This window comes from Sycon ciliatum, chromosome 4 (assembly GCF_964019385.1).
Source record: "Sycon ciliatum chromosome 4, ocSycCili1.1, whole genome shotgun sequence".
In the NCBI taxonomy this organism is placed as follows: domain Eukaryota; kingdom Metazoa; phylum Porifera; class Calcarea; order Leucosolenida; family Sycettidae; genus Sycon; species Sycon ciliatum.
The window spans coordinates 16,747,316-16,767,162 of record NC_088646.1 but is presented as its reverse complement, the minus strand read 5'-3'; the positions used below and the strand labels follow the sequence as shown (position 1 = coordinate 16,767,162).

Here is a 19,847-nt window from a genome sequence, read left to right as displayed (position 1 = left end):
CACAGCTAGCCGGCGAGAAAGGAGAAAAGCACCACCCATCATGAATGATTCAAAGCTAGCAATATGTTCGCAAATAGATCTTCAGTAAGCTGTGTGTGTTTGTGAAGACAGCAATAGTATAGCTTTGAATCAAGTGCTAGGAGGCGAAAAAGGAGAAAAGCACCACCCATCTGGCATCATGAATAATTCAAAGCTAGCAATATGTTCGTAAATAGATCTTCAGTAAGCACAATGTATGTACATTGTTACAGCGGAATGCTGTGTGTGTTTGCGAAGACAGCAATAGTGTAGCTTTGAATCAAGTGCCAGGAGGCGAGAAAGGAGAAAAGCACCACCCATCATGAATGATTCAAAGCTAGCAATATGTTCGTAAATAGATCTTCAGTAAGCACAATGCATGTACAGTGCGTAGTGTGGTCGTGTAAAAGAATATACTGCCTACAAGAATGAACTCTCATGTTTTCATAATCATAACATGGATTTCAAGTGCACATTTATTCTTACAAGCAATTTTATCGTACAGTAGAATATATCGGTCCTAAGAATGGACTTTGTGAAGCAAAACATACCAGATTAGTACAAAGTATATCTATCGCCTGTAGTAATAACATCCGTCCAATGCAGTTCCGATCTGACTCGCGTTGGGTCAGAGTGCTGCAGGTTCAACTGTTGTGGTCATGTAACTTCTGTTGCCTGTTGCATAGCCACATGGTAAGCCTATGTGACTATAACCAGCCGCATGCACAGTAACACTACATTGCATGTACGATGATCTTCCTGCCTCTGCGCACATGCACATGATATGTCACACTTGATTTATTGTGTGTAAGAAATATCTGAAATAAGAATAGAAAGTCGTTTTTCAAACACCCACGCTATAACCGATACCTACTGTACATTGTTACAGCGGAATGCTGTGTGTGTTTGCGAAGACAGCAATAGTATAGCTTTGAATCAAGTGCCAGGAGGCGAGAAAGGAGAAAAGCGGCACCACCCATCATGAATGATTCAAAGCTAGCAATATGTTCATAAATAGATCTTCAGTAAGCACAATGCATGTACATTGTTGTGTGTCTTTGCGAAGACAGCAATAGTATAGCTTTGAATCAAGTGCCAGGAGGCATTCAAGATACGCTCTGTACACATGAACAAACACATCTTCATGATAGTCATCATGTCTCTATCTAACTTGTAAAGATCGAAGAGAGTGTCCACAAATTTCAGGACGACAATGCTGGCTCTATGTCATAGAAATCCTGACCATCCTCAGCGGATGCTGTTATTATCAATATGGTATACAGTTATGCAGTCTAGTCCACATCATTAGCTATACAGACTTGCATGCATAGTTGTGGGTCAAGTGTACAGATCATCGGCAATGGTGCAGAGCAAGGTGTGGATCAGCAGTCGTCTGTCATACATCGGTCACTTGCTTCGACATGCTCAAGCAGCTGTCCGGCCTGGGTGCCATGTCGTCGAGATGATGCTCCGCCGTTCGCATGTTCAACTCGCTTTCCTCGTCTTCTTCATCTCTCTCAAACTGCATAAGTCACACAGGGAAGCACAGCGCAGGAGCAACTACTCACTGCACATGACATTGTATTGCATCACAACAACACACGGAAACACATACCGTATTATCTCTAATATAAGCACGGTCCTTTATTTTTTCAATGTACCTCCACCCCGTGCTATTAATGGAGACGTTCCTTTATTGGAGACTGTTCTTGACTTCCATTATTATTTCAACCTCATTTCAGAGGCATGTTGCCATGCCAAATTCATGTCAGACACACACATTTCAGGGGTTTTTTTGCCGGTACAGAACGAATTTACATAGTGTGCTTATAATGGAGACTGAGCACTTTATTTTTTGAATGCCGCCCCAAGGTGTTCTATTATTGGAGACTGTGCTTATATTAGAGATAATACGGTATTATCAGTAGGCATACTATGCATCTGTGCAATACAATGTGCTTTGCCCCCCCCCCCCACACACACATTTATTTATTTATTTATTTATTACATCATCTCATAGCACAGTGAGAACACCGGCCAATACAAAGAGAGAGGGTGTTAGCCAACCACGGCAAGGCAGGGAGAAGGGGAGGAGAAGAAAAAGGAACCGGCATGGATAAGCAGTGATTGCAACCAAATCAGAAACACAAAATCAAAATCAAGGCGCGACAAGGCTCTTAAAAAGGCGGAGGGAAGAAAGGTCCTTAGCTTCTTGGGGAAGTGCCAGCCACGCAGAGTACGCAATAAAAAAGGGAGAGTGAAGTAGAAAGGAGGACTTAGGTTTCGGAAGGGAAAGGGAGTTTCTCGTGCTACGGGAAGAGAACCAGCTGAAACAGTGGAGGTGAGGTGGACACAGATTGAGTTTGAGAGAATGGATAAGGGTGACAAGATGTGAATTACGTCTCTTAGACAAAGGGGAAGTGTCAGCAAGGGCATAAAGGGTGGAAGATGGAAGCATGCGGGGTTTTCGGAGGAGGATTTTGAGGACTTTTTTTGTGTTGAATCTCGAGCTTGGCAGCACGGGTTGTGGAAATTCCAGCCCAAGCAGTATCTGCATAATCAAAAATGGGGCGTAAGTAAGCTGAGTAAAAGAGGAGTTTACAAGAGATTGGGAGATGGTAACAGTGAGAAGAGAGAATTCCTAAAGATGAACTTGATCGTTTACATATGTAATCGATGTGGGGTTCCCATGAAAGATTAGAGTCAATGAAAATGCCAAGATGCTTATGGCTGGAGACTATGTCTATAGGCTGGGGGAAAGTGGGATGGAGGAGGGGCGGAACATCGGGCTGAGAAGGAAAGAGCACGATTTTAGTTTTAGACAGATTGGGCGATAACCGCCAAGACGACATCCAGGAAATAACTCTTTGAATCCCGTTAGCTAGGTTACTCATCAGGCCAGTGATGTTAGGAGATGCCCGTAGGAGCGTTGTGTCATCTGCGAACAGTGATGTGCCCGGGGCAGCTGCGGGCAGATCATTGACGTATAAAATAAAAAGAAGGGGGCCGAGGATGGAACCCTGGGGAACTCCGGATAGTACTGTTGTGTCGGCCGAGGACGTCCCATGTACCGTGACGTACTGCGTTCGCCCAGTGAGGTAAGATGTCAGCCATAGCAGGGGATTGCCGTCTACAGTAAATGATCCACGAAGCTTGGCCAAAAGCCCCCGGTGCCAGACGGTATCGAAGGCCTTGGCAAGATCGAAAAAACAAATCCCGACTAGATCTCCAGCATCCCGATGTCGACACACTAATTGCACCAGGCGCGTCAGCTGGAGGGTGGTAGAATCGCCTCTGCGAAATCCGGACTGAGCTGAACTCAAACGTGACGAGACATGACAGTACAATTGGTCGTAGAAAACGCGCTCACAGAGTTTGGAAACACAGGACAGTAGAGATATCGGACGGTAGTTTGATGCTTCGTGGCGGGACCCTTTCTTGTAGATCGGTATAACATTAGCTGTTTTCCATGCAGAGGGAAAACGACCAGTGCGGAATGATAGGTTGAAAATCAGACATAATGGGTATGCTATTGAGGGCGCAAGGGACTTTAATACCAGATTAGTGATGCCGTCTGGGCCCGGAGCCTTGTCAGACGGGAGCTTTCGAATGTAACGTCGAATGGCAGCAGTCGTAGTAAAGACAGATGTGAGACGGTCAACCTCACCCGACTCCTCGGCAATGGGGGGAATGGGTAGAGAAGGGTCATCAGGCACGGCCACTGAGGCGAACTGAGAGTTCAATGCAGTGGCTTTAGCTGAAGAGGTAGTAGCCTGCTGCGTAGAACTAATGGTGAGTGTCGGGATGTCACGAGATACTTTATGATTTTTTAATTTGTTCACGAACTGAAACAGTGATGGGCGGTTTTTGTCCTGCAGCGTAGCTTGTACGGACCGAATGTATCCCCGGTATTTCGATCGAGTCAGACTCTTCACCAAGTTCCGTTGAGATCGATATACATGCATGTTAAGCTGGGTTGGGTATTTCTTACACACGCTGTAGAAATCGTGCTTTGCCTTAATGGCGGCACGGAGGGGGGCATCAACCCAAGGTGGCTGACCTAAACGTCGGCATGAGGGGGAGAGCATGCACACACACACACACACACGCACGCACGCACGCACACACACACACACGTACTGTTTAGCTCGCGGCAAACCGGGATTATCAACTGGAGTGTAGGTATTCGATCATCGAACTGATGTACTTCTACTTGTTCCTCTACTATGATGTACTTGAAGCCGTGTTCGAGTCGTGAAACTTACCACAGGTGGAGAGGATAGGGCTACTGCTAAGGGACTTGAGAGGATGGGGCTACTGCTAAGGGACTTACCACAGGTGGAGAGGATGGGGCTACTGCTAAGAGACTTGAGAGGATGGGGCTACTGCTAAGGGACTTACCACAGGTGGAGAGGATGGGGCTACTGCTAAGGGCACAAAGTGGAAATCTTCCATCCGTACTGGCTGGAAAGCAGACGCTGCCAAGCTCCCGCGACGCTTTAGGGTCCGGTCTATGTTGGAGAAAGCACCCTGATCGTTGATTTCATCATCTCGCTCTGCCTGTCCTTGACTCAATCGTCCAATATCCTGCAATGGATCAACAAAAGAGTAAAGACCATATTAAAAGTTGATATGTTGCTTTTTTCTCAACTTTGCATTTCTATGCGACATATGATCCGCACCAACCGACATTATTGTTTGTGCCTGGAGAGCACTATATAAGTGGTGCTCTTGAGGCACAATCTTCCTCAGCCTGCTCAAGCTCAACTGATGAGGGGTGAATTCCCCGAAACACTGTGTATTGACCAGGGAGTGGTGCTTTCTTGCAGGTTTGCCGAGTGGAAGGTTCGATGGACTTCTCGTGTGCTCTGGATGGCAGTCGTGAGTCAGTCAAGTGAGAATTCAAGTCGACAGGAATAGCGCAAGCTCCCACGTAAGGAGCAACACACCCAAGTATCGCCGAAGTCGCACCAACCTCTTCTTCAAACGACATTATGTTGCTGGAACATGCCAGCATGCAAGCCAATATTTAGGAACACCCGTACCTTTTTCATGAAACACTGCATGCACAGTGTCCTGTAAACTGCCTCTAATGTTCGCAACGTATTAGTGTTTGCTATTTTTTGCAAGAAGACCATAATACTAGAAGACCATAATACTAGAAGACCATAATACTAGAAGACCATAATACTAGTTCATGTACTCGTACACTACTGACTACTTACATGTGGGAAAGTGTCTTCATCGCTGTCGCTGCTGGTGAGAGTCTCCTCTGGTGATAACCTGCGAAGAGGAGTACGTCTTTCTCTCTCGGCAGGTTGAGTACCACGCACAAGTTCGGCGAGATCCAGCGGTAGCGGCATTGCACTACACGCACCTCTGGAAAGCTTCAAGCTCTCAGAGACTGATCGGGGCATGTCACCAGCAATGTCTAGATGCGCTGCAACAGAAGTACTCTGCTGCTGCCGCTGCTGCTGAAGCTGCTGCTGCAGCTGCTGCTGCAGCTGCTGGTGTTGGTCAAGAGAGCCAATGGGTGACGTAGGATCGAAGTGGATAGGATAAAATTGGTCATTGCGCTTTGCCTTTGGCTTACCGATCTGTAGGCCAAGGCTGGCACCAAAGCTTCTGCTTCTCGGCCGACCGCCTTGCACTGGACTAGGCTCTGAAGCAGCTGCATTGCTCGCTTGGCTAGCCATTAGCGCAACAAACCCAGCTGATGTTGATCTCGGTAAAGTGCCTCCGATGCTCTCTCCAACGCGTGACCTTGGCAAAGTGGCAGTACTGCGCTCACTGTACTGGGTCAAGCTACTCCTACCTTGCTCGTGTGTTGCGAATCCAGACGTGTGACCCATCGTTTTGCTTCGAATCTCGTCTGGGGCTAGGTAGCCATCCTCCTCCTGCGCATTAGCTAGGACCAAGGTGGGCGATGTGTGAAAACCTGAGCTTACTGTGGTGGTCAGAAGCGGCGGGAAAGCTGGCGAGCTGTTTGATCGTGAGTGTTGATAGTGGGGTCTGGTGATATTGCACGGTGAGATATTAGGTGCGTCCGAAGGCCTCAGGAAGAGTGGGCTGCTGCAACTGGGACTGCGACCCATGGGAGGCGACGCTAGAAGACTTTCCTCACTCTGGTTGAATGGCTGCTGCTTTCCGGAGAAGCTGGACATAGATGAGTTGGGATAGGCGGGTGCTACTGCTGCCTGGGGCGATGGACTTGTCATGGACAGCTGCTCAGCACTGCCGCAGCGCGACTGCATCTTTGAGCTGCTTGCCGAGCCGGACTTCTTCCAGGCCATGCCGATGAAACCTGGTGATTTCGCCCTTTTCTTCGTTGTGGTGTCGCTCATGAATCGCCGTTGACGTGCTTCCTGTACAGAACCAACACATGCCCACCCACATTCAATTTTTTTTACAACAGTTTGAATGGGCCACAATGATTTCCTACGTCGGCGGAAGGGACTCGTACAGAAAAAACCTATTTTACACTTCATCTGATAATGGTGTTAGCATTGACTGGTGTTATAGGCATTATAGCAACGCATTGCACACACAGCAGACTGAGAATGCACTGGCTCGACATTGCCGACTGATGCACAGCTCTCATTTGATTTTTCGTGCTGTATTCATTATTATTGCAGAAACAATACACAGCAAGACAAGCCTGTATGATGTCGTATCGTAGTGACAGCGGTTGTACCCATAGCTTGTAAGCAAATTCTCCCCTATAAAAAAAGTACTTTCGATCAAGATTACTACTTCAAAGTACAAGCGCAGTCCCAGAGCTTCACCATTCAGGATGAAGTTGGATGTGCCAAGTGCGCTGTGTGTCACGGTCCCTGCTACACCAGGCCAGAATGTGTATACTGGCACAAGCACTGCTAATACTACATACAAACAGCTGTTCCATCAACATGTGCGTACTAGCATGGCTAACCTGGCGTTCACTGAGTTGTGTACCGGCTGCTGCACCATCGTGCACTGCACTGCTGATGTCGAAAACAGATAAGGATCGTTCCACTGGGATTGCCTTTTGTCGCGGGGGCAGCTCCGGGGGACTATCCTGCTTAGCTAGACGCAACAGTGGACTGCGGTCTCCGACTTCTTCGTAAATTGCCGATTCGGGCTTCGCGGAGGGGCTGCTGTTGCTGTGCTGTTGGGACGATGGCGCGGAGATGCTTGATACTGCTGTTGTTGCGGTTGTTGTTGTTGCCTTGGGTGCTATATTGAACATGGATACGGCTTTCATCATCGGAGTATGCATGCCGTTGTGGGGTGATGCGGTTGTGTAGAAAGACAAGTCGCTCAGGGATGGGTACGTGAAGCAGGAGCCTGTCAGTACGCGCAAGAACATCTTGGCCTTCTGCACTGATCCGTTGTAGAGCAGCAGCGATGTGAGACGGTTGATTGGCAGGCCGTCGGCACCAGTCGCCGCTGGCAGTCGAGCGTCCCAGTACACACCAAGCATGTCTACCATGGCCGACTCGAAGTAAGCTCTGCACGCGTAACAACAATCAGTGGAAAGAACACACAATGACATTGTCAAGTTGGGAGAATGGTGCAAATTGCTAACCTACTAGCCTGCTGCATCGAGCAAATCATTGCGGCTCATGGCCAACACTTGATATCATGTAATGAGTGACTCCAAGAAATTAGAATTGATGATTTGGTATTCGGAGGAGTACGTTGTCAAAGGTACTCAGTAAGTTGCTTCCTCATGCCTTCACTGAGATTTACAATAAGATGCGTATGGATTATCGTTCTCTCCAGCATGCATGCACCTGTGGCGTCCTTGACCAGCGTTGTGATTCTCACCTTCCTTCTTGGTCCAGCACCTTCTTTCCTTCTTCAGTGAGTGGGAGATGACTGGTTATGGGGTTGTCCACATGCTGCGGCTTAGATAGATCAATCCTATTGGCACACCGTTCAGGAAAACAGCGCACAAGAGAATTAGAAGATAAGCAGTGCCGCGGCTTTGGACCTGGCAATGCTGCGGTGGCTTTTCTGGCCAGCCGGCCACACAAGTTTAGATTGTATATGATCGAACCTTTTGCAATTTCAAACGATGATAACTTGGTCAATATTTGGCATTAGCAGCCCAATTCTGGTCTACATGTATGCTGAAATGACCATGACATCATTATGACATCATGCACACAGGCTTAACAGCACTCACCCCGGTAGGTCGCAGCTGGCAGAATCCTTCACAAAATCAGAATGCGACAGCAGAGCACGCTGAAGCTGTGTCTTGTAGTCTTCAAGAAGTTCAGCAGCCTTGACCTGCACAAGTCGGTCTCGGAGCAGCTCCTTGCATTGCTTCTTGCCCATCAGGAATAGCACGACGGCGATGATCTGCTCTGCATGCGCGGCATCTGTCCTGCTGCCACACTCCCTGGTGATCTGCAGCAACGTGTCGTAGGTGACTTGAAACGACGACACGGTCTCAGCCAGCATTCGGCATAGGCGCTGCTTGTGGTGCTGCGAGATCAGACGGCGAGCTTCAGCCGACATCTCGTACGGCACCTGCCACTCGGTAGGGTCCAGGCAGGTGGGACTGCGCGCAGAGTGGAACACGTAGAAGAACGGCGCGTCCACGCCGACGCCTTTCCGCGCCGACACTTCAAACGTGACAACCGACGACAGTGGTCCCGTGATGGTGGATTTGATTTCGGCCAGCCTCTGCGTGGACACTGCGTCGCATTTAGTCAGCACCAGAGCCACTCGATGCGGCAGCCGTTGTGTTCGAATGCTTAGCAGCATGTCGAGCAACATACTAAGCTGCTGTTGGATTTCCTCCACACACCGTGACACGTCCAGAACCAGAAGGTAACCGCTGACGTACGCGCGCAGGCCGTTGAAAATCGGCGGCAGTCTCTCGCGTTTCTCCAGCTGCAGGCCTGCTAGTCTCTTGCCCAGGTAAGCATGTTGGCGTATGCACGGCAGACTGGGAGATGTGGCCCTGGTCACGTATGTGCCCGTCTCACCACCATAGTGCGGCAGCTGGCTATCTGGATCAACCAGAGTTGTGTGCTCAACAATGTGAAACACGGCCGTTTCGGCCTTTTCGCTCCTCTTTGTGCCATCTTCACGTGCTCCGCCCGCGTGAGTTGGTGATGTTCGCCTGGGAGGTACTTTCTTCACCACGCTACCGTAGTATATGGAATGCTTTCCACAGTGCTCAGTCTCCTGAAACTCTTGTTCGCTGACGATTGACTGGTGGTCTTCCGTGATAGTCCAGTACTCGTCATGAGCTGGATGCACGAAGCGACTGGACAGGCAAGACTTCCCCACTCCCTTTGCTGGCGTCCCATCGCTACGAGGTAGGTTGAAACTGCACACACCCATTACGGAAACACACGTGTGTGCCGTGTCCACCGGTAGCGTCGTTTGCCAGTCAACACCTGCACCGCCTTGGCCCGACATGCCTCTGTCCGCAAGAACACTCTCCTCCGCACCGGCACCACCGCCACGCATTATGGGAATAGAGTCCTGAAATGCTTGCTGAGTGACGAAGAATTCCTCCTCTCGTCCCTTTCCTTCCAAAATGCATTCCTCGATGAGCACTTCTGGAACCGATATCGACGATGCGAGTTTCTGAAATGGCCCGTTCATGTTTGCGTCAGGCCGTGGAACCCTGGACTTCGAACGAGAACTGCGTTGGCGATGAAGCCGCGCAGCTGAGCCGTGACACGAGTGCAGCGACGCAGCAAAGGATGCGACGTACTTTGCAGTGTGCTGAACAATCCCGCACAAGGGAACCCAACACAGGAACTTCGGAACGCATGCGGTCTACCAGAACTCAGAACCATCGGAGACAAGAAACTAGCAAGGAATGACGCAAGTAGTGGTCTCCAAAACTACACTAGTACACAGGCCGGCCTCCAGCTAGCTCTTTCTTCGTTTGACTGATCCTCCTCGAAACAGAAATGCACTACTACATGTAGTACATGTACCAATATTGTGTATCGTACAGGTGGCGGTGTACGTGTGCTACAAAACGTGCTCAGGTTAGTTTCCGACTGATTCTCTGATTGGCTCGACGAATCCCCCTAGCCCTGGCCTGGTGACCGGTGCCCAGTGTTGTTTCTTGCAAGGAGGAAAGCTGAGAGCTGCACCTGTTAGGTCCTGTGACTGTGTGTTCGCTTTTCCTCCACTACGAGTAGTAGCGCGGTCGCAGTGACGCATTCCGTTGCCTTCTCCTGTTTCCGCTGCACAGAGCATTGTCGTCAGCGGTGACGAGGATGCCTTCATCATGAAACAAGTCACAACGACACAGGCTTACAGCTGGCTTTGTTTCTTGTAGTGTAGCTCCTGGCATCGGCTAGCCGACGTAGTAGCCGTCTCATGGCGTTATCGGGCCAACACGAAGTGTTTTTCGCTACAAGTTACTAACTTTAAGTTGACATTGTTGAAATACTCAGTATCGGTGTTTGTTCCGGACTTACATTTTTACACTTTCACGGCTACAGTCTTACATGTGCCTGTAGGCTGTACTGTAGGCTGTAGGCTGTACCGTTGTTCCAAAAACTAAAATAACTTTCAATCAACGAGGTCGTCATACCATCTGCATACGGTCCGGTGCCTGTCACGTTTCCTGCTCTACTCATCATCGGGTCTCCCCTATTTTCCTCTGGCGAAGAGCGCTCAGTGCTGAGCCGGAACTCGTGTCGTGAGCGCTACCTCTTCGTGTTTTTTCCCTTCTACTTCTAGTAAGTTTAGTTCTACTTATTCTAGTTCTTGCTAACACACAGTGCTGTAATGAGGGCGGTCCTTCGTCATGTCCTTCAACATGTAACAATACATGATTGTACAGGGTACTAGTAGTTACTGGATTTTGTGTATGTACTAGTACGTACTAGTACATTTTTGTTTCTGCCGTTGGAGTCGAAGGTTCACAACACCGCAGAAATGAAATACTTCCCACTAATAAGGAAAAGAAATGTTCCGGCAGTAAACATCATGTAACTTTGTTCATGCCCTTTCGACATGAGGCAGTGTCGCTCAAGGGCGTCGGAAGTGGAAGGACTCCGGAGTCCGGACCCCCGCCTATGCATGGCCGCACCAATGCGGAATACACCGCGTGTAGATCGACATGACTGTATATCCACCTAACTAACCCCCGCCATGGCCGGTACCTTACTAAGTTACTTAGTAAGGTACCGGCCATGGCGGGGGTCAGGAGAACCTCCTCAGGAATATTCTTGTGGAAAACTGGGCCCTGCATATGCGCATGCATACTTCAAGATCGCAAGATTAAAAATGTCCATGTACAGTACAGTGTTACGGCGGCTTTGGCCGCACACGCACCTGCCGCAAAAAGTTCGAACGCCCCTGATTCATCATCACGGAGGAGCAAACTGGAAACAAAACTCAACCTGCAACTATGGATACATGATTGTAAGTCCTCCTGCATAAAAAAAACTTATAATTATACAGCGCAACCTACATGCTAGCTACATGATTGTATTAAAAGCAGGAAACCTATAAATAATTATGTTACTACACAGTACAGGCACCGTAACCGGGGTCTAGGCCAGCTTCACCTCTGCGCTGCTGAGAAGAGCCTTCCACAAAATATGCTGTAGATACGCATTGTTCGCTAATTATAGTAACCCGTCCTCAAGTCCTACTATACTCGTGTAAATGTGGTTCATAGCGACGGCTCCTATTTTGTACTCTGCAAGTACATGTATGCTTATAATCATAGTCATGTACTTCAAAGTAGCATAAGACAATTATGTGAGCGTATACAGGATATGAGGTTCAAGAGGATAGCTTAGCCTGATATTACTCTAAACAGTTACCGATATTGAAAAGGCACGATCTGAAATTCATCAGAAACCCGGAAACATGTCACAGTGACCTTTTGTATCCATTCATATCACTATTAGATTCCCACCATAGAGATCGACTCGAAATGGATGAACTTGATGACTCAAGTTACAAACTCCTAAGCATAATATGAGATGCTCAATAGTCAACATGAAAAAGACTCTGAGTGTAGCAGGTGGTGCAAGCCGTGACCCACGGTGCAGTGTGTGCATAGCACACAGCCATCACTTGAGTAGCTCGTATTCTCTGTGTGCAGACTTGCCGATCAGAATAGCTATGATGCCAACAACAATGATGCTTCCAATGCTTGCGCCTACGATGAGTCCCACCTGCACCAGACATACATAATACCACCACACAGACAAGATTAGCCCTGAGGTGTTAAACAAAAACAATGATGGCCACAAGACACACAACGCCAACACGACGGACACCGCCGCCGACTCATATACCGGGACCATCACTCTGCCCCACGGAGCAATTTTTTCACAGTTAGCTTGAGACTCGGCTGGAGACCGAGTTTTTCGCATCCGTAGGAACGCCACCACCCTTCAAGGATCAAGGTCCTAAAGCGGTGGGAGGTGAGTAGATCAGCTCACCAGCAAGTGGTCAAAGACCGAAAATCCCATTCACTGCATCCATGTTTTCCTCGGAGCAATGCAGGATACTAAAGGAATCATTGCTCAGTCCGATCCTGACTTCATTCTGAAAGACTAAAACTACAGCTTGGTGTGATCTCTGGGCTCAAGTGCCAACCCATACCCAGATACCAGCACAAGGAAACTAAGCAGATCATGAACTCGGTTACACTATAAGCCAAACTGCACTGCCGGGCAAAGGAACCCTGACCCAAACTCCTAAAGAATACGGTTGTGGTAGCCTAATCAGTGCAAAGCATCCACAAATGCACTGCCTTGCCGGGGTACACCCCACTCGGAACATCTGCTAACTCCTAAATAGAAGAACGATATCCAAGAGCCAAAAGACGAATTACACCCATGCTCTAAGCAACGGGGCTCTTCAGTGAACTCAATGCTCTTCTTCAATACCTACACTACAGTAAGAATTATGGTCACAGACTTACGTTGTTCTTTCTTGATGTTATTTCTGGACATTCGTTGACGGCTGTGCGTGAATGAGAGAAATACAGACAGATTGCAGGTTACCATATTATGCATCATGCAATCAATATTTATTCTTACATGGCACGTGATCGTTGCCTATGTTATGGCCAATAGGCGGTCTTCCCGCCAAGGGCGTAATCAGGTCATCAGGACCGGTTGATGTCACTTCGGGAATCATCCGACCTTTTGGCCTTTAACCTTCCCAATATGTTGTTTCGTGCCGCAAGACATCAACACCCATAAAGCATGCTCCGTCTGCCATGATCACCCCGGGCTAAATCTTTCCCTTGCCTGCAGCCCTCGGGCCTATGACCCTTGGACTGCAGGCTTGGGCAAGATTCAGCTATCATGATCTCCGGCCCGGCGGGCTTGATTACATACATCAAATTCGGGTTGGGAGGGCGGGGGGGGGGGGGGGGGGGGTACTAACAGTGCCAGGATGAAGGTGGGATATAAGCATAGTTTCTCATAGTGCATTTCAACAGAAATTTTGCCATCAGGCACCACAGGCGCACATGCTATTGCACAAACATCTTCGACAATTGAGATGGCAAGCTTCTTCTTACATTTAGAAAATCCCTGTCCGAATGTGAATGCCTGCACTTTGATGTCATAGAACTCCACAACGCCGCTGCTGTCAATGCTGTGAGTGACACGATGATCTACAAAGGCAAAGATTGCAAGCAAGGACATAACGGATAGCATTACACACGGACTGACACGTTTTCAGAAAGCCTATCAGAAAACTGAACGTGATCCATGATGGCATCAGGGTGGGTGCAGGATCAGGATCTGCCTCACTGTCATTCACTCTCTGTTGGCACAGATTCGGATCAAAGGGAAACACCGCTGGAAGAGTGCTACAGGCTGACAACTAAACCAAACAAATTGCAGCGTGTCTATAATCCATTATCATTGCGGCAGATATGGATCTCGTGTGAGTCAGGTAGAAAGGTATTCTTTCGGCTAACCGGATATGAATGGCTCTACACACCCGTTGTCACTCTGCACATTACGACCCTCAAACGGGGAATGCCGGTGAAGACCATTCAGTGACCAGCATTAGCTCCTTGCGCGTAAGGCAACAATCGCCTTACAGTCGTGCACACGGCATTTTTCGTTATTGTTCTGGTGAACTACATCCAAATTCTGCTATTCACTCAGGTATCACACTCACTGGGACCTCATCATATATCATCCACAGGAAGCTCACAAACCACTGCTAGACTGTGCACAACTACAACTTACCGCATTTAAACGCAGTGTCCAGTGGGGACAGGAAGTAAGCCTGATCGTTGTACCTGAAGGTTTTTTCCCCGGTGTCCCTGTGAGTGAACTCCACCGCTTCCCACTCTCCGTCTTTCTGCACAAATTTGATCTGTATGCAGTACAACAACAGGCTAGCCTACATCAGTACCGTCATACCTACTTGGATTGTCTACAATGTATTGTGGTGGGGGTTGCAGTGTCTCAGGTGCTACAAGAACGGCATGCACATAACAGTTAGTCCGTCCATGATGCTATACATGTATTGTGGGAATACAGTCAGACCTCGCTTTTAACCTCACACGTCCGTTTTCCACAAAGATATCCGGATAGGCACGGGAACCGGATAATCGAACACACATACTGTATGTATGCAATACTATGCATGCCACATGCTGTAAATCGGTGACCAACGATTTTCTTCCGGATGGCGAGGGATCCGGATAAAAGAGGACCCGATAAGCGAGGTCTGACTGTCCTGTGCACTGTGACATTACATCAGCCACTCGTCAATGACCTAACCGTAAAGTTGAAGTGTTCCGTTGTGTTGGCGCGGCTACTCTCCCAGTACATCTCAATGTGAGCGTGTACGTTGGACGTTGAGCAGCTGCCTTGGACTCTGGGACCCTCAACCTTGTACTTTGTGTTCAGCGTAGGGATGTCAGTAACGATGTCGAACATCAGCCCTGTCCAGATGACGAAACGAGTACAAAGAACGTAGACGAAGGTCACTGTACTATCCGGTTACTAGTACCTATTCTTCCAGCTCGCCATGCAAGTACTATGAATGGTAGGATGAAGGGTAGATGGGATAAGCCAATGGTGAAGAATTATTCACGGTGGAGGGAGTCTAACGCAAGGATGCAATGTAGATATGACTGCTTCTTCGAGCATGCACATCACATACTGCATGCACTGCAGGGATCATCAGAAAAGGACAGGATCAATGACACTGTTGAGTAAGAACAAGGACAACTGACAACGGGAACAGGCAGGTTGATGGGAACGACATTTATTATAGACGACGAGACAAGAGACCAAGACGAACGAAACAACAACCCGATATTGTATTATAGTTGTTCTCGGCTTACCTGGTTTTGCATACTGAAAAGTGATATTGAACACAGCCAGTGATACACATGGCGTCGTCCACAAATACAGCTGAGATGGCGGAGAAACAGAAGGACCAGGAGCAATAGTGTTCGGCCGGGTGGTCACCCTGTGAAAGGAAGACAGACAAAGCAATATCATACTTCAAGTAATATCATCATCAATGAGATTGGGTAGGGAAACATTCTCCCATGCATAACTTACATGTACATGCATATAAATTTAATGATGATGGCACAACCGGAATATTCATATCCGCCTCTGAAGATGCATAAAACATACTGTGATGTTAATGAAAGAGTGCACCTGTCTGTTGCATTATCACAGATCTACAGTAACATGTCTAGCACAGGCGAGTCACATGATCTCTAGGTCACATATCAGGACATAGGCAGTTACTGTAACCGTTAGCGGAACAGAATAATACGATCATATTGATGTGTGTTCGTGTGGTGTTGTGTCACTGTGTGTATGGGGGCGGGGTGCAAGCATGCACATGCAGTGTTGCCAACCGCCCGTATTTGTCCGTATTTTTACGGAAAAAAGAAGTTTTGTCCGCAGTACGGATTTCAATCGGATATCCCGCAAACGATCATGTATACCGGTATGATCTATTGCTAAAACCTTCGTAACTCCATCGTTTCTTGTGCCAATTCAACAACCGAAGGATCTACGTGGCAGCCAAAACTCCAAGCTGTCCAATGCAACACTCACGGAAGCGTTACGATATCGGATTCCAGAAATATAGACCAAAGTTATGACCTGGTGAAGTTGAAAATTGTACTGAATTCGTAGGCTTCGCAAGTGAACTCTGTGGCTGGAAAAGTTGTACAGTATCGTTTTTTCTTCCAAATTACACTAAATCAGTCAAATTGTTGACCTGAAAAACGAGTACGGAAAACTCTGAAAAATTCTGCAAAATGGCACTGGGCAGTACGCATGGGGGTAGAGGGCACTTGGTAACACTGCACATGGGCATAATGGGTGTGTGATTTTGAAATACTAAACTCTTTGGTCATACAGATCAGGCCTGTAGAGTGTGCACTTAAAGGGGAAGTTAAGGCAAAAACTAAAATTTCACCAGTTGTAGTATTCGGGGTGCTGAGTCGAATGGTCTTGGTCCGAGAAAGCTGAGACGCTCCCTTCCTACTTGAATCCCAATCGAACTCGCGCACTTCCACCGAAACTGGGTGACTGCGCCCTACTAGATGGGGATTTGTATGCAAAATGTCACTAAAAGCGCCATTTCGTTCTTATAAAAGCACGGATGACCGCGATTGGCCCATATATTGTAGTCTTTTGGACGCTGAGTCGACTGGTTTTGGTCCGAAAAGGCTGCGATGCAGCGTTCCTCCTTTATTCCCAATCGAAAATGGTTGAACAAGCGGTCACGTGCTCCTGGGTGCCCAAATCACCTGGTCACCGCGCCAGCAGGCGACAACTTTCACACCAAGGTTCAACTCGAGTTCAACTCGAGTGACAGGACTGCACCCAAAAAAGGTCAAACAGGCTAGTAAGTTGTACCCTGCAGGCACGGTGACCAGGTGACTGGTGTACGCAGGAGCACGTGACCGCTTCTTCAACCATGTTCGATTGGGAATAAAGGAGGAACGCTGCATCGCAGCCTTTTCGGACCAAAACCAGTCGACTCAGCGTCCAAAAGACTACAACATATGGGCCAATCGCGGTCATCCGTGCTTTTATAAGAACGAAATGGCGCTTTTAGTGACATTTTGCATACAAATCCCCATCTAGTAGGGCGCAGTCACCCAGTTTCGGTGGAAGTGCGCGAGTTCGATTGGGATTCAAGTAGGAATGGAGAGTATCAGCTTCCTCGGACCACGACCATTCGACTCAGCACCCCGAAGACTACAACTGGTGAAATTTTAATTTTTGCCTTAACTTCCCCTTTAAACAGTAGCCGGAACTTACTTTGCAGGGGCAGTAGAGGGACTAGTCATTGTTATGCCGCTCGACGTGACTGAGGAAGTTGATGTGGCAGTAGAGGAACTAGGCATTGTTATGCTGCTCGACGTGACTGAGGAAGTTGATGTGGCAGTAGAGGAACTAGGCATTGTTATGCTGCTCGACGTGACTGAGGAAGTTGATGTGGCAGTAGAGGAGGTTGTGTCATTCGTGGAATTACTATCAAATGCACCATTGTCGTCTGCCGCCCTGTGAAATAACAGCCAATTCAGATCAACGAGAGCACAATCAGGTGAAAACATAATGGAGTGCCGCGTTGTGTTGGGTCAGGAGTTGAACATCTGTAACCACTTGCACCAAGTACAACGTACCACCGTACCACCTCAGTAAGCCGGTTATTATTATTATTATTATTATTATTTGTGCTCCCGCGTCAATGGGCTCGCCCAAATTCGCTTGCACCGAACCATGCGAAAAAAGGCCACCAGCAGGCAGGCAGGCAAAGAAAAATAGAAAATGGTGTCACATAAACTAATACAAACAAGAATATCATTATTGATGACATTAATATACTGAATGAATGGCAAAGGCCATGTGAATACGGATAATACGGATAATCAGAGTACCAACAACAAAGAATGTAGCTCAAACCATTGCAGTGCCAACTTCCTTCACCAGTACTCTGCCTTGTACGCATCTGTAACTGCGTTGCACAGATATGTCCATTTAAGCCGGTTATGCCCTCCCAATAGTATTACAAGTACATGTATTATTGTATTGCAGGATGAAATTTCCGCTGTGCCAAATATCCAAGCGCGCAGAATATCATGTGTCCACTGAAACAGTATAAGATCAGTCTGGTGCTTACCACAGTGGACTGGCATAGCTCTGACCAGATATCCATGTCTGCATCAGGTAGCAGCAAAGAACACCTGTAGTCACATGTAGTCACATGCATGCAACCGGTGCAACATAAGCAAGACTCGGCACGCCGCACTGACTCATGACGGTGTGTGCACTACAGAAGTACATGGGATTGTCCTTAGCTCAATTTGGCCTTAGCTCAATTTGGCATTAGCTCATGCAACTGCTCCCCCAGGTCCACACCGGGTATGTCGTATCGTCCTGCTCCGACACCAGTCTCAAACCATCCCAATGGCAATGCCGCTAACCGTAACTAATCATGGGGTTGCCTAATGATGAAATCTAGGCAGTGGGTTGAATCAATCCCTTCAGGTATTATAGCACTGGGCACTGCACAGCCTGACACATGCAGACCTGCGACCACCAGGCTGCACTGGGCATGCAGGCATGCACGCACTCATGCATGCTGAGCGCTGAAGTAACCACAAGCATGAGCATTCACTGCTGTATCAAAAGGTATTGGCGAATGAAATTCGAGCTCATGAATGGAATTGCGCTGAGCGGTACATGTACATGTACATGTACACGCCTTAGCACAACTACCGGTAACACTATTCCAGCCGAGCGTGCATTCAAATGCAATGCTACTTTATCCATAGTGTTTGATTTCACTGGCCAGAGCTCTACTTCAGCGGGTAAAGTAATCATCACACGGTTCCGCGTCCCAAGTATAATTCAATGACTACATGTACTGGGCTCTTGAGAACCCCACCATTTCTGTGATCCACGGAACAGTGTGAACACGACAGATATTATGTCAGTCTAGTACTGGTGCATGGTGATGATCAGTATGACGACTACATCACCACCTGAAGTACAGACAGCCCTGGCCAGTGAAATAATAATTCAACCCTTTCATTCGTCACTGGTACTTTTTACAGCTACAGTGTAGTAAGTTAGTTTACTTCTTTGAGTAATGTTCATTCCCTTCGCCGACCAAAGTAACAGTTGCGGCGATTATGTTGACATTGTGGTATGTACAAAGAAGAAATTTCCATTCAACGTTCGTTGCCGCGTTCAGGACTCAACGCAAGCGTGCACACAGATACACTCTTTGAGACAGCCATCCAACTGTTTACAGTCGGATAACTGTTCGTTCTTACCGCATTGAATTGCGGGTAGCGTCAACCGGCTGCGCAACATCAGTGAAGATTCTATGGGTCGACCGAAGTAGGTTCCGGCTAAGAACGATGCGGACAGCCAGAGATGTGCTGAACACTTGGGAGTTGGCACTCACTATTCCAGACCGTTGAAACTCGGATATTACTATTCCTGATGGTGATGCTCACCCACTACGTAAGGTAGAAAAGAGCACGCAATGGGGTTGGTCCAGAAACACGCAATGAATTAGCGCGCCGAGTTCACCAATACTTCGTCCACTTGCACTATCTTCGAATAAACAAACCTTCAAGTAACTGTTAGTTCCTCGAACTGAAACATTGAAATGGCTCGTAGATCTACTCAACGTCGAACTGGCGGAATTTGCCGACGTCGGTGGAGCTGGGAGCCTGTGCGGGTACCGGGTACCCGGGTGCGATGGTCCAACGGACAGCAGTAGTTAGTCACCTGACCCAGCAGGCCTAGGACGAAAAGTCCCCAACTCCCCAAGTACAGTATTGCTATTAGTAGTTCAACTGAGTCTACATGGTCACT

At 48.0% G+C, this 19,847-nt stretch overlaps 2 protein-coding genes across 3 annotated transcripts; both read right to left on the bottom strand.

Moving 5' to 3' along the window:
• Positions 1–164: 164 nt before the first annotated feature.
• LOC135814719 (uncharacterized) lies at positions 165–9,972 on the bottom strand. Its single transcript, XM_065327888.1, has 6 exons — positions 8,189–9,972; positions 7,828–7,923; positions 6,950–7,508; positions 5,244–6,383; positions 4,420–4,605; positions 165–1,540 (listed from the first exon to the last, which is right to left on the bottom strand). The coding sequence occupies exons 1-6, from the start codon at positions 9,622–9,624 to the stop codon at positions 1,415–1,417; spliced, it is 3,543 nt and encodes a 1,180-aa protein (XP_065183960.1). The 5' UTR covers positions 9,625–9,972; the 3' UTR covers positions 165–1,414.
• Positions 9,973–11,365: 1,393 nt separating this feature from the next.
• On the bottom strand, positions 11,366–19,753 carry LOC135814718 (location of vulva defective 1-like). 2 transcript variants are annotated; one of them, XM_065327887.1, is made up of 10 exons: positions 19,600–19,743; positions 19,298–19,486; positions 18,139–18,202; positions 17,277–17,519; positions 15,326–15,453; positions 14,757–14,920; positions 14,217–14,346; positions 13,535–13,630; positions 12,929–12,969; positions 11,366–12,173 (listed from the first exon to the last, which is right to left on the bottom strand). In XM_065327887.1, exons 2-10 carry the CDS (start codon positions 19,335–19,337, stop codon positions 12,069–12,071), a joined length of 1,011 nt encoding a protein of 336 aa, XP_065183959.1. In that variant the 5' UTR covers positions 19,338–19,486; positions 19,600–19,743; the 3' UTR covers positions 11,366–12,068. The 2 variants fall into 2 exon arrangements, with proteins under 2 accessions (XP_065183959.1, XP_065183958.1); XM_065327886.1 differs by having other exon boundaries at positions 19,298–19,753.
• Between the last annotated feature and the right edge of the window lie 94 nt (positions 19,754–19,847).

Excerpts from the sequence above, each read along its gene's own strand:
- LOC135814719 (XM_065327888.1), bottom strand. The coding sequence starts at position 9,624 with ATGAACGGGCCATTTCAGAAACTCGCATCGTCGATATCGGTTCCAGAA. Across the intron at positions 7,924-8,188 it reads GCCAGCTGCGACCTACCGGG|GATTGATCTATCTAAGCCGC; the intron begins GTGAGTGCTGTT and ends GTGTGCCAATAG. Across the intron at positions 7,509-7,827 it reads GTGCTGGACCAAGAAGGAAG|AGCTTACTTCGAGTCGGCCA; the intron begins GTGAGAATCACA and ends TTACGCGTGCAG.
- LOC135814718 (XM_065327886.1), bottom strand. The coding sequence starts at position 19,337 with ATGTTGCGCAGCCGGTTGACGCTACCCGCAATTCAATGCG. Across the intron at positions 18,203-19,297 it reads GCTACCCGCAATTCAATGCG|GTGTTCTTTGCTGCTACCTG; the intron begins GTAAGAACGAAC and ends ATGTGACTACAG. Across the intron at positions 15,454-17,276 it reads CCCTCTACTGCCCCTGCAAA|GGTGACCACCCGGCCGAACA; the intron begins GTAAGTTCCGGC and ends TTCCTTTCACAG.